The 14,494-nt window shown below is 42.5% G+C and overlaps 1 protein-coding gene across 1 annotated transcript; it reads left to right on the top strand.

Moving 5' to 3' along the window:
- Positions 1-1,409: 1,409 nt before the first annotated feature.
- Positions 1,410-14,237, top strand: GRXCR2 (glutaredoxin and cysteine rich domain containing 2). The gene is made up of 3 exons (XM_059919534.1): positions 1,410-1,745; positions 7,328-7,549; positions 13,809-14,237. The coding sequence occupies exons 1-3, from the start codon at positions 1,410-1,412 to the stop codon at positions 13,989-13,991; spliced, it is 741 nt and encodes a 246-aa protein (XP_059775517.1). The 3' UTR covers positions 13,992-14,237.
- The last annotated feature ends 257 nt before the right edge of the window (positions 14,238-14,494 follow it).

The following is a 14,494-nucleotide window of genomic DNA, read 5'->3' as shown; positions in this document are numbered from 1 at the left end:
CAGTCTGGAGAGGAAGACAGGGTTAGGTTTTGAGGAACTTTGCCTGCTGCATGAAGAGTTAGGAATTTTTATGCAGGAGAGTGACATCCGCAGACTTGTGCTTTGGAAGCATCGCTCTGGCATCTATGTGGAGAATGGACTTGTGGATGGGTGGGGAGGTCACCAGGAGGCTGCCACAGCTCTGAAAACAGAAGTGATGAGGGCTTGAGCTGGGGCTGGAGAGGTGGGGCTGGATGGAAGAAGGCAGTGGTGATAGAATCCATGGGAATGGCTGCAGAAGTACGGGAGAAGTCAATTTGGGCAACTAAGTCAATGTTGATGTCGTTAGCAAAGACTGGGAGAAAGCCCTGTCAGCTCTTCAAATCCAACTCGTTCTTTTTTTGCCAATCCAAGGGCCCTTCCGTTATAAGCCTTCTTCTTCCATCCTTGTCTCCTGAGGGACTGCTCTTTTTCCAGAATAGCTGTTCTGGCAGTTAGCAGTGGACAGTTTGCTCCCTAAGCAGGAGGCTGTTATTTCCTATGTGTTAGGCCTGTTTCCTAAACTAGATTATAGGACTGTCATTCTCAAGCCCCATGTCTTGTGCTTCTCTGATATTCATCCCAGCAACTCTCTCACAGTGTAGGCATTTACTAGGTGCTGTCTGCAGTAGGCATTGGGGCTCGTGCTGTTCTTGCAGATGAAATCTTAAATATAAAATAGATATAAAGTGAAGGTGCGTTGGTTAATGCAGGGGTAGAAGGCTCAGAAGGACCTGTGGCTTCTCCCTGTCTAGGGCTCCATGAGACGCGGTTTGAAAACTTTCGGCCTGGTGGACTGGCCATGGGTTTTGGAATCAGTTAGAACTGAGTTCGAATCCCTGCCCTGTCACTTACTTACTGTAATAGAGTGAACTAATGGAGAAACTGCTCGGGCCCTCAATTTCCCCTCTGTAAAACACAGATAATAATAGTTTCATTGTAGGTTTATTGTGAGGACAAAGTAAGAGAATGCATGTAAAAATCTCTGGCACCTATTAAATGCTCACTAGGTCATAGTTTTGGGTAAGAATAACAAGACCCTTGCTAACTGATCCCTGCTGAACTGATTACTTGTTCAGTCTAAATAAACCTACTCATGCTCATAGTAAGAAATGCCAGGGTTGGGGTGAAGTTATGGGTGAGTTTGGGATTCTGAGAGAACCCAGTCTTGTCTTATGCTACAACCACTCCATAAACCCACAGTAACCTGCCTCTGCATGAAGGCCTATCAATATTTAATGTGCAGGTGTCAGTTGCTGTAAACTGAGCGTACCCCAGCACCAGCTTGAATTAATTATATGCAGGAGAGAAAATAAAATGCCTTTTTCTCAGAGCCCCAAGTTTCACTGGCTACACCAAAGCCTGGAAACCACAAGGTGAACTTTCTGCTGATGGAGGACCCTGAGAAGAAGCTGAACCAGAAGAGTGACGGCAAACCCCGGAAAGTACGATTTAAAATCTCTTCCTCCTACAGTGGCCGGGTGTTGAAGCAGGTCTTTGAGGATGGGCAGGAATTAGAGTCGCCAAAGGAGGAGTACCCTCACAGTTTCCTCCAAGAGTCCCTTGAACCAATGGATGGTGTTTATGGGTCTGGGGAAGCCCCCAAACCCCGGTCGTACTCCCCTAAGCTGACTGCTCAGAGGATCAGCGTGTTTCGAGAGGGTAGTGCCTACACCTTGGCGAGCAGCCAGCCTTTCTTCAATGATTACAAGGCGAATGACCGGAAGGTTGGTATTGCCCATGGTGTATAAGCTTTAAGGACTAAAATGTGGTTAGAGAAACACCTGAATTGTTCAGATTTGTATCTGGCTCCTGCTCTGGTACCTACCAGAGCTATAGGTGCACCAAATGTGAAGCCACTCTCAGAATAATATTTCTGGGACGAAAATAACATTTTTGTTGACTACCTATTGGAAAGTGCAATATGCATAGCTAGTATTCAAATTCCATCCAGGGTAGCAAATTGTAATTGGGTCTTTGGCTGGGTAATCTTGGTAAGTAAATGAAATAAAGATGCAGCGGTTTTCAGGTTGCCAGTCTGCCGTTTTAGAAAATTATGTGGCAACGAGTTGTTCTTTTTCCTGAAAGAGCTAAGTGTTTGAAGGTGCTTATTTTATTCCAGCCAATTATGCAGCTTGTGGTTTATCCATGTCTTCTTTTATTTCTTATCTCCCTCCTGCTGCCTGCTTGTTTGTTTGTTTATTTATTTATTTTGCCTTTCCATTGCTTGTTAACATGAATGCTGGGTAGTTGGAGTCCTGGGAAGAAATGGTGAAAAGCAAATCAGCCGGAGGAAACGTTACATGGGAAGACATTTGAGCTAATATTTCACTTGAAACATGTATTTTATCTGTGAATTTCAGTTATCTTCTCCAGTACCATGGATATTCAAAAGCCCATGCATGATCTTCTTTGAAGCTAGAAGAACCTGGAAAATATTCGCTGATTTCCAAAAACTAATAGGAGATGTGTATATGCTCTCTGCCAGTAGGGCCATGAATGCCTTAAAAAAAAAAAAAAAAAAGAGTAAATACAATGATATAATGTACCAGGTTATTAATGAATAGCACACCAGGATATGTTCTCATCTTTAAAGTGTGAAATTCAGATAATTACTTTCTAATCATTTTTATTGTTCATTTCCTAAGGGAACAGATTATACATCTATAGCAGACAAATGTATTGGCCTTGCTGGCATTGGTAAAAGTGTAATTATGGGCATGTCCACATTTATCAAAGATAATACCAGGTTTCTTTTTGATATTAAAGGGGGCTGGAATGAACAACCCCTCATGTTAGTGGAGTGACTTATGCATTACAAAGCACTATCACATTCTATCTCATTGAGTCTTCTTCACAACCTTGAGGAGAAAGGCAAAGTATGGTCATTTCCATTTTGCAAATGAGGAAAATTGAGTTCCAAGTTGTAAGGGACCCACCCAATATTATAGGGTCATTAGGTGCAGAGTCAGAATAAGAACCCAGGTCTTCTGATTCCCCATGCCCTTGGCCCTATGGAATGTTCCTTTTAAGAGAATAAGGCCATTAATAATAGTGATGATGACGATAATAATAGTTACCATTTATCAAGTGCTTATTAGGTCCTAGGTACTTTGTTACATCCTGTACTTACAGTATTTCTTTTTAAGTAAATCTCATTTGTAGCTTTAGAATTTATAAAGTCATAGTTTATACGAACCTTGTACAAGGCCATGGTTTATAATATCGGACTGCTTGACCTTCATCAGTCATGTGTCGTACTTGGCATTTATGTAAAAGTATGATTAGGCATGGACTTCATAAAACCAGCTACCGGAGTCTTCCTGGCAGCACTGCACAGTGGTTTTAAACATAGTACTCTAGAGACAAGGTTCAGGGTTTGATTTCTGCTTCATCTGGTTACCCTTGTTTTCTTTGTTGCCTGAACAAATGCCACATCCCACTGCTAGCCCGCCTCTGGTGTGAGAGTGGTCAGGATGGATTCGTGCAGCTCCACCCACTGAAACAGCTTGTCAATGCAGTACTTAGGAAAAATAAGGAAATGAGAGCTGGGAAGTCATGATTTTTCAATAGTGAATCCAACTGTAAAATAACCCTTAGTAAATATTGGCTTTGCAGCAACACTGGGTAGCAGTTAAGCACAATAATTAAAAGTAAGGGCTCTGAACTTGAACAGATAATTGTACACCAGTGTTCATAGCAGCACAATTGCCCATAGGTGGAAACAACCCAAATATTCATCAATAGGTGACTGAACAAACAAAATGTGGTATATACATACAATAGAATATTATTCAGCCTTAAAAGGAAGGAAATTCTGATACACATTATAACATGCATGAACCTTGAAGACCTTGAGCTAATTGCAATAAGCCGGTCACAAAAAGATAATTGTATGATTCCACTTTCATGAGGTACTAGCATAGTCTAATTTAGAGAGACAGAAAGTAGAATGGTGTTTGCCAGGGGTTGGGGAGAGGAGAAGGTGGAGTTTAACTGAAGAGTTTCAGTGTGGGAATAAGAGAAAGTTCTGGAGATGGGTGGTGGAGATGGTTGCACAATAATGTGAATGTACTGATGTCCCTGAACTGTACCTTAAGAAGGTTAAAGTGGTAAATTTTATGTTTTGTATATTTTACCACAATAAAATAATAATCATAAAAAGCAAGGCTCTGGTGTCAATTAAACCTGGACTTGATGTCCGTTCTACCCACTTACTCTGTGAGCTTGAGCAAGCCACTTAACCTTGTGATAATTAAAGAACCTACTTTCAAAGATTATCATGGTGATTAAAAATATATGACATTAAAAGTACTTAGCATTGTGCCTGGCACATTGTATATGCTCAGTGTATGTTACCTACCATTGTGATAATGACCAGGTTCTTATCTAGGAAATATGGAGTCTTTTAAAATTTTATGTGATGGATAGAGAAAGTGGTTATAAACAATCAGATATTTTAAGGAATTGAAACTGACTAAAGTTTCATTAAAAAAATGAAAGGGAAAGGAAGAAGGAAAGTAACATTTATTGAACAGGTACTTTGTGTAAATTATGCAATTTTATCTTCACAGTAATTCTGTTGAGAATTTTACAAATTGGAAAAACAAGTTTATAGGGGTTAAAAAAACTTGCAAATCTCACACAGTTTGAGAGACTTAAAATTTGAACTCAGGTCTGCCTACCTCCAAAGCCCATTGAGTTTCTAGTACCCACTAGGCATGTCTGCATTTAAGCACAGAGCAGTGGAAAGGTTTCATGGTCCCTGAATGGCAATTCCCAGTCCTGTTGCTTTTGACATCAGAGTATTTATGAATGTTTAATCACATAAGTTGCCATTCCGGGCATTGGAAGGACACAAAAAATTCCTGGCTCCATCCTGGTCCTCTATAATGTAAGAGTGGGTATTCCTCACAGGCAATTGGGTGTAACTGGATAATGTGAACTTTAGTTACACCCAGAGAGTTTCCTTAGACACAAGGAAGAACTTGGCTGTCAGGGTGACTGAAACTTAAACACACCTTAAAGGTGATTTGGGACCCTCCATCTTTGGAGTATCTTAAAAATAAATTTACTGTCCTGGGTGTCTCAGATGCTGACCGGCTTAGAGGCAGGAGGTTGGACCAGATGAGTGCAATTTTTTTTTTTTTTTTTTTGGTATATTGAGAATTTTGCCTTGAAAACAACCAGCCCTATGTGTGAAAAAAGCTTCCTAGTACCTGAACCTCTTTGGCTATTACTGGAAAGAGATATGGAACCTTCCAAAAGTGCCACCATCTTTATCTTCTGATGCTCAGAAACTGATAGTCCAGAGTGTGAAACAGGAACCCAGCATGCATCAAACAGTAGGAAATGGAAGCTGCTACATGATCCCCTGAAGAGAGGGAGAGAATACAGGGCCAGGCAGGAAGCTTGTGGCTCCGTAAATAATTATTGAAAACTCCATGGGTGTTTCAAGGAAGGGGACCTGAAAATTGAAGTCCTGCTCAAGCCAGGTTGTGACTGAATGCCTGATGGCTTTAAACAGGAGACTGCTTAACTGTGGCATCTAAATAAATTTGGTTTATACAGTTCTGTAAAAGCAAGGCCAAATATTTTATGCTGGGGAATGTAGTTGTGTAGCATGATTGTACGTGCACTACTAAAGAAGTTTTTAATACTAATGGCAGTAACAATGCCCATCACTTGCATAGTATCTTCAGCTTTTGCAAACTCTTACATATTCTTCATTGCACCCTCACCCCTAGATGTTGATATAATTAGCCTCAAGGATGAGAGTCAAAATATTTAAGCACAGGAACACTGCTCAGTCAGCACAGAAGCCAGCAGAGTGCTGGGGCAGGGTCCTGAGACCTGGGGTCTTAAGCATTAATGTCTATGTTGCTGGGTTTGGGGATGTGAGAGGCTCCCTGAGGAGAGAGGCTGGGGAAACAGGAAGGCTCTCAGGAGTATCAGGACAGCACCTGATTACCACCCAGTATGGAAATATTCATATATTTTAATAAGTAGTTTGTCTCTGGTGGTGCCCATCAGTTGCATGTCAAACCATTTGCGTGAGCAAACAGGTTCTGAGAGGCCAAATGGCTCTCCACATCTCACAACTGGTGGACAGTGGAACTGGGATCTACTGTTGTTTCCCCCCAAGCTATCCTAGCTCTGCGAAACATTTCCTGCCCAGGCTTCTCTACTGCATTGTAGTATTGCCCAAGTTGTTTCTCAGCAAATGATGAAGTAACACATGATAAATCCATACAACGGAACATAGGCTATTAATAATGATGCTATAGAAGTGCATTTATTGACATAAAAAGATTTTCATATTATATGAATAATGAAAACACACACACACATACAAACACATATATATATCTTATCTGGTGGTGGTGGGGAATGTTTGTGAATAATACAGTATAGGTGTTAAGAATATGGTCCTTAGGGTGAGACAGACCTGGGTTTGAATCCTGGCCACAAACCCTGAGTAACTCTGTAAACGTGGAAGACTCTTAACCACACTGAACCTCAGTCTCCTTATCTGTATGTAGAAATCATAGCATCTACCTCATAGGGATGTTTGGGAGGGAAGTGAGGTAATGTTTGTAAAATGCTTAGTGTGAAGCCTGACCCAAAATAAATGCTATCCACTATAATAATAATAATAGTAGTTATTCAATAAATTGTGTCTATTGTTATTATTGATGCATAAAAATGTTGGAGAGATTTATTTATTTTTTAAAAAATACAGTTACTTTATTGATTTCTTACAATCAAATACTGCCAACTAGCATTACTTCCATTCATGCATCATTAAAAACAAAAAGATATTTCCTTGGTATTTTCAAATGATGCATTATACAATAAATAAAAAAAGTTAGAACTTAAAAGCCACCCTGATTAATTATGTAAACTGGTAATTTTTTTAAAAAAAGCATAACTAATAATTGGGTTGCTAAGAGATTTATTTTTTAAAAGCTTTCCTTTGTATGCATTAAGCACTCACTGTACCCAGCCCTGCACCAGATCCCATGGTATGTAGTAGGAATAGAAGCTCTGGACCCTGTCCTGCAGAGTCCTACATTCTAGTTACATGATTAATTCAGCTTTGGCTGGTTACCATCAACAGGAAGAAAGAAGCTGGTGTTCAGGGTTTTCAGACAGAGCAAAGAAACCAGAGAATGAACTGTAGCTTTGGGCTGTGATGGGATCCCTAGTGCCAGACCATATCTCTCTTTCCTGGGATATTGAAGAGATTCTGCAGCCCTGTATTTGGTGACTCCTGGTGAATCACCGTGCTCATTCTTCATTTCTCTAGTCCCCACCTGTTATAGATTTTGGAAAGATAATCATCTACACGAATAACCTGAAAATCATTCGAACTCCAATGGACAAGAGAGATTTCATGAGGAAAATGCTCCAGAAGGAAGAGGAGGCTGAGGAAGAGTCTCTGATGAGCAAAGAAGAAATCTATGGAGACCAGAACGATGGGCCTTTGGCAGAGACGGAAGGCACCTTCCCCCATAACCAGTACCCACAGGTATGTCAGAACGGTTCACTGCCCTGCACAGAGCTGGCCCTATAGCCGTTGGTTCCAAATTGTTTTGATTGTGCACTATTTAAGTAAGAACTTTTGAATGTGAATACTTATGTCTAAATGTTAAAGATGTTGAGGAATTTTAAGTTTATTATATTCTAGTGGTTTATCACATTTTATTGTTAGCAATAATAGTTATAAGCCCATATTTCAAATAGTCATAATTTGAATTATTTTGAATGATTTAAGATCTGATTAGGAGCTTATTGTTTTCACTTTGCATTGAGGCTTAGAACAGCTTGTTCTAGAGACTGAAAAAATCAGCTCTGTCCTTTTCTTATGGGTTTGCTTGTGCTCCTACTATTGGTGGTAGTCCTCAACCCACAGTTTCCTTGAGGAAATCTAATAAATCCACTTGTCTTTAGAGTTTGTGGAGATTAGTTTAGTTAAAACTAAGCAATATCATCTGTAAATCCACTAGACCAGACACGAGTGAACCACAACATGTTGTAATATGCTGAAAGTGAACGAATGAGCAGGGTCGTCGTTGTCACTTTATGTAAAGTGAGGTCACTTTACATCATGTATACAACAGGGTCCCTTGGGTACCACCTATGTTAAGTGACTGCCCAACTTAGTGAGGGTGCTGGTGTCACCTTGTTTATTAAAAATCAATATAACCGTTTCTTTTGAAGATATCATTAAAGCTTAATTTCTTGTTTTGTTTTCTTTAGATAAAAAATAAATATAGATAGTACGAATGTTTTTTCTCCCCACACCTTTCAGAGGTGTGCACTCCCCACTTTGGAAACCATTGCTCAGACATGCTCAGACAAGCGGGAAGGTGATGAGATTCGTTAGTTCACAGTGTGGGGTTGAGGGTGGGAAAAGCAATTTTGGTGAATTTAAGCTAAGAGAGTAAAAGCTTGGAAAGCAGCAGAAATGAATTTTCTCTTTTTAGATTCCGTCTCTTGGGACTTGAAGCTGAACCTCCCTTGGGTTAGCGTGACAAAATGGGCCAGGGGCTTCCTCGCACTTGAGTGATGTCAAGGGAATGAGAAAGCCGTGAACAGACTCCAGTTCTCCTCAGAACCATTCCTGTCTCTTTCCGACCTGATCTCACACTTGATAAAATATAGTTGAAATGCAAATCTGATCATGCCATCCCTTACTCACCCTCCCCCCGCCCTGCCACCAAAAGAAAACAACTTTCAATGGGCTCTTATCACTTGGGATAAAACCAAAACTCCTCACTTGTTCTAGAAAGCACTGTGTGGCCTGTCTTCTTCAGCCTCATCTCTTACACATATCTGCTCATTCTTTCTGCCCTAGACACACTGCCCATCTGGCTACCCCTCAGATGTTCCTTGCTCTTTCCTGCCAGAGGCAACTTCCCTGTGCCTAGAATATTCTCCAGACTCCCTACCTCCTTGCCCACATGTCTCGGCGGAGACATCACTTCCACAGAGAGGCCTCCCCTGGTTTCCATGAGGATAAAATCCCATGAGGATAAAAATCCACAAGGATGGACCCCTCAAGGCACCTCCCCCTCCCCCTGCACATGTAATCTTACATTTATTTGTGTGATTGTTTGGTTAATGTTTGCTCTTACCCACTAGGATTTGGTCTCTATGAGGTCAGGGGGCATGTTTATGTTGGGTGTAACATAGTGGTTCCAATGCCAAAAAACATAGAGCCTGGCATGTAACAGGTGCTCAGTAAATATTAGGTAAATGTTTGTGGAAAGAATACTGGAATTTGGAACGAAAGTGCCAATTGATAAGAAATATTCTGCCTCTGCCTTCTCTTGCCTTCTACAGAGCACTATTCAGAGACTAGCATAGCAGCAGTCAGACAACTAAACTTTGTGATCCAAAGCACTACCGTCCCACTTTAAAATTCATTAATTCTGTCCTTTTCCATACCATATTGTAACTTGGAGCATGCATTTTCAGAAGAGGACCAGAAATGCAGGTCACGTTGCAGGCCTGAATGAAAAAACAACAACAAGCCTGCTATGACAATTACCTTTAAATTCAATTTGGAGAGAACTGTGTTTTTTAGCTTTAATGCCATAAACCAAGACAGAGGTGTGCAGCAGAAAGTTGCTGTGAGAGGTTATACTCCGCTTGCCTGTCCTTTAAGCTCTATTTAATTTAATTTATTTATTTATAATTAATTAATTAATTGGTTGATTGATTTTTGCCTGCATTGAGTCTTCATTGTTGCACGCGGGTTTTCTTTTTTTAGTTGTGGCGAGCGGGGGCCACTCTTCATTGCGGTGCATAGGCTTCTCATTGCGGTGGCTTCTCTTGTTGCGGAGCACGGGCTCTAGGCATGTGGGCCTTAGTAGCTGTGGCACTCAGGCTTCAGTAGCTGTGGCTTGCAGGCTCTAGAGCACAGGCTCAGTAGTTGTGGCGCACGGACTTCGTTGCTCCGCGGCATGTGGGATCTTCCCAGACCAGGGTTTGAACCCGTGTCCCCTGCATTGGCAGGCGGATTCGTAACCACTGCGCCACCAGGGAAGCCCTAAGCTCTATTTTAAATTGCTATTTGTTTGCCCCATCCCTCATGCAGTAAATGCCCAGACAACTTTTATCCTAAAACAGAGGGTCAAAGAACAGCAAGGAGCCCATTCTGACCAAGAGACTCTTTGTTGTGTTATATGGAACAGGGAAACAGTAGGACCTTGATGAAAGAGCAGAGAGGGCTAAAAGCCAAGCCATGCTTGAACCTCTGTATTAACTGTAAAAGAAAAGGAGAGGAATAATTGAATTGAGCCACAATGAAAAGTAGAAGGGGAAAAATCTGGCCCTGTATTCAGTGGATTTGAGACCATAAGTCATCTGGGCTTCTTTATGCTTTATGTGATCTTACCTTTGAAACAGAATAATAATAATAATAATAATAATAATAATAATAATAATAATAATAATAACAACTGCCATTTTTTGAGGGTTCATGTTAGCCAGGCCCCATGCCCAGTGCTTTCCATGCAGTAGTCCATTTCATTCTCACAAGGACTCTGTGAGAGTAATACTCTGTAGTCTCATTCTGCAGCTGGGGAAACTAAGGCTCAGAGAAGTTAAGTAACTCTCCAGAGGTCACCAGAGTCAGTAGTCAAACCCAGGTCCATCTGACTACCAATCTCATGATCTTAATCACTCTGCTGATCGGCCTCCAGATGGTGCTGGTTACCATCTTCAGGGCCACGCAAGCCTTTGAGTCTCTGATGAAAGCTGAGACCCCTTTTCTTGGTCATGGAGCTAGTGAGAGGTGGTTTGGGTAGGTTGTTGGGTTCTAGAACCTAAGTTACGCTCTGCAGCAATGTTCTATATCTTCTTACTAAATGTTTTCTGAGAAGAATTTTTAAAAATACTGAGACTGGTACGCAGACGCTGATATCATGCATGCCTTATATAGAGTAGAGGCTCAATAAATACCTGTTGAGTTAACTGAATGATTAAAAAGAGCATATTGAGAGCAAACAGTTGGAGGAAGGGTGGTAACTTAGGGTAAGAATGGAAACTCCAGTGAAACCTCTAATGATGTGTCCTATTACCACGTGACGTGAGATGAAATTTGATTGATGATTGGTTCTTGCTCTTTATGGCGGGCTCACCAGGTCATTTCATGAATCTTTCAATATCTGGCCTGGCATTCTATGCAAATGAATTTTTGAATCACATGTATTAGCATTATGGTAGGATTTTACTGTATTTTCTTTGACAACATTGACTTATATCATTAAAATCTCAGTGAGATCAAGTGCAAAACAAAAACATGATGGATTTGGCAGAAAAATGGACCATGGCAATTTGCTTTAAGAATATTTTGGCAAATATATTTATTCTGCATACTTTAAGGGAAGAAAACCAATTTCCCCATTGTTAACGTATCAGAATACGGCAACAAGCAGTAAAATATTAACAAAAGGGAGCATGGACATCATCTGGGATTTTGTCAGCCGGAAAATGACCTCCATTCCCTACATCTAGAATAAATAAAATTTAATACCTACTTAGGCGCCTTGCAGTGCGATGCGGCTATTTTTAGAACGTAGGCCTCCCTTTTCAGAGATGATTTTTATTCTTAGGTTACAAAAGAAAGCTGTGTTAGCTGGTTGAGGCACCCAGTGAACTCCAGCTGTCTTGTTAGTTCCTAGAATTTAAGAATACTAAGGGATCTCCAGACATCATTGTTTTGTTTGTTTATTCATTCAGCAAGTATGTGAACAGAAAATATTGTGCCAGGTACTACACTAGATGTCAGGAAGTGATGGGGAGAGGCACGAGCCCAGAACACTTCCTGCCTAGTCAGCAGGAACTTTCAGGGGAGTGTGAGACCTTCCAGGCTAGGGGCAGTAGAGGCGGGGTGGGACTCCTGGTCCAGAGGTACGGGTGGGCAAGGCTTCCTGGAGGAAGAGCTGCTAAGCTGACATCTGAGAACAGGTAGGAGCTGGCTGGGTTGAGAGTGGGGAAAGTTCCCTCGACACCAGCTAGAGAGAGACCTAAGGATGAGAGCCTGATGAGAGAAGTAACTGACAATGTACGTCAGCTAAGGAGACTGGTTTTTTTTTCCAATAAATTTATTTATTTATTTATCTATCTATCTTTGGCTGCGTTGGGTCTTCGTTGCTGCACGCGGGCTTTCTCTAGTTGCAGCGAGCAAGGGCTACTCTTCGTTGCGGTGCGCAGGCTTTTCATTGCGGTGGCTTCTCTTGTTGTGGAGCATGGGCTCTAGGCATGCGGGCTTCAGTAGTTGTGGCGCACGGGCTTTGTTGCTCCGCGGCATGCGGGATCTTCCCAGACCAGGGCTCGAACCCGTGTCCCCTGCAGTGGCAGGCGGATTCTTAACCGCTGAGCCACCAGGGAAGTCCCAGAGATTGGGTTTTAACCTGAAGTTGATCTGGTGAGCAGGTGTTCATTACAGGGTTTCTTGGGTGCTTTCTATGTGGCAATCACAACTGTAGGTTCATGAGATTGGTATCCATGGTGAGAACATCCCACAAGCCCGGAGGCAGGAACTATGCTGAGTTCATGCCAGAATCAATAGGCGTCTGGATTGGGATTGTGGTTGCGGAGGGGAAGCTGGAGAGATTTGAGGGATGTTCAAAAGGTGAAATGGACAGGAATTGGTGCTGAATCTACCTGGTATCGATCTGGTATTACCCCTTATTTCACAGAAGGTTCGTGGTCTGTGCACGGTCATTGCATGGCAGTGCAAAATTGCCAGTTTCCTTGAGATGTCTTAGGGGAAGAGCACAGCGATAGCCAAGGGGCATAGTCTGGTGTCCCTGGCAGGAGGGGACAAGGTTTAGAAGTAAACTAACTTTAACGGAGAACCTGTAATATGCCAGATAATATATTAGGGCATTTACATATACTCTCTCATTTAATATTCCAGCTACTCAGAGAGGTAAGCAATATCCCTCCCAGATCACAGGTAAAGAAACTGAGATTTAGGGAGGTTAAGGGAACCGGCCCAGGTGCACAGTTGTTGTCAGAGGCAGGCCTCAGCTCCAGGCTGCTGACTCCAGAGCCGAGCTCTTAATCACAGGGCCTTTTCATGGTTCTCCAAGAGAATCAAGGTAAAAGTTCTGCAGGAATTCAGAGCTACACTCCAAAGGATTGCGACATCCATTCATCTGTCCCTCAGTCACACAGAACAATCCTGAGCCCCTACTGCTGCTGGGCAACTCCCATGAGGGCTGCATATGGAGTCATTAGGAGCATGATCTCTGGCGCCTGACCCCCTGGGACCCAAGCCTGCCTCCTTCTCTTCAAGCCGTGTGACCACTGGCACAGAGAGAGCTCTTAGAACAGTGCCCAGGGAATTCCCTGGCAGTCCAGTGGTTAGGACTCCGCACTCTCACTGCCGAGGGCCTGGGTACGGCACCTGACACCTCCCAGGTGTTTCACAAGTGTTCACTATTAGTTTGGCAATGAGGAGCATTAAGTCCTGCCCTTATGGGCACAGATATAACGTGTCAGATGGTGACAAGAGAGATGAAAAAGGTCAAGTTGTGGAGTGCACGGCCTGGTGGCATGGGCTGCTGTCTTAGAGAGGTCCATCAGGGAAATCTCGGATAAAGTGCTGAGCTTATTCTGTGCCTCTGGCCAGGTCCCTCATTGGCATGTGTGGGATGCATTTTCCTCTAATTCTGCCCCAGCCTCTGCAGGCTCCCAGTGCTATTTTGACTTGTGTGTGAACAATGGATTTGAACTGCTGCTGTAACTTAACCCTGACCTGTCTCTTGCAGGAAGGGGAACTTCCCGAGGACAACTGTTTTCACTGCCGAGGATCGGGCAGTGCCACCTGCTCTCTGTGCCACGGCAGCAAGTTCTCGATGCTGGCCAACAGATTTAAGGAGTCCTATCGGGCCCTGCGGTGCCCTGCCTGCAATGAGAATGGCCTGCAGCCTTGCCAGATTTGCAATCAATAGCCCGTGGCTTTGTATGTCTGCTTTTATCACATCCTCCCTAAAGCTATTTGTAATCAACTGCCCCTCCTCCACCTTCTCCTCCCTCTCCCAGCAAGGAAGCCACCATGGCTGCGATCACTTCCACCACTGGCACAACTCAGTTACTCGATGATATTTCGTGAGGCTGGTAACATCTCCGTGTGGGTCTAAGTGGCAGAGGCATTTTTGAATTAGAATCTGCTTTGAAACTGGTTCTAAAATGATCCTTCCAGGACCGTGTGCATGTATCTCACTTGACTTAGCTCAGGTTTCTCCTTGCACAAGTGAACAAATAAATGTACAATTCAGGCAGCAGGCTGAAGTCATTTTCTGGTTGGGAGTTATTTGAAAAATTATGCAGAGAGAAAGGAATAAAAAAAGGCAGGTTTCTGATGAACTGCATTCTTGTTGCTTATAATGCATTTCACACAGTTATTGGTCAAATTGCATTTTTAATTAAGCAGAAGAGGAAAGGGATGCCCAAT

This window comes from Balaenoptera ricei, chromosome 3, assembly GCF_028023285.1.
Source record: "Balaenoptera ricei isolate mBalRic1 chromosome 3, mBalRic1.hap2, whole genome shotgun sequence".
NCBI lineage: Eukaryota > Metazoa > Chordata > Mammalia > Artiodactyla > Balaenopteridae > Balaenoptera > Balaenoptera ricei.
The sequence above is the reverse complement of the archived record's forward strand: the minus strand, read 5'-3'. Positions and strand labels throughout refer to the sequence as shown.

What these genes read in the sequence shown, in the direction of transcription:
- GRXCR2 (XM_059919534.1), top strand. Translation starts at nt 1,410, where the DNA reads ATGGAGGACCCTGAGAAGAAGCTGAACCAGAAGAGTGACGGCAAACCC. An exon ending in ACAAGGCGAATGACCGGAAG is followed by an intron (nt 1,746 to 7,327) that starts GTTGGTATTGCC and finishes TCATTTCTCTAG; the next exon opens with TCCCCACCTGTTATAGATTT. An exon ending in CCCATAACCAGTACCCACAG is followed by an intron (nt 7,550 to 13,808) that starts GTATGTCAGAAC and finishes TGTCTCTTGCAG; the next exon opens with GAAGGGGAACTTCCCGAGGA.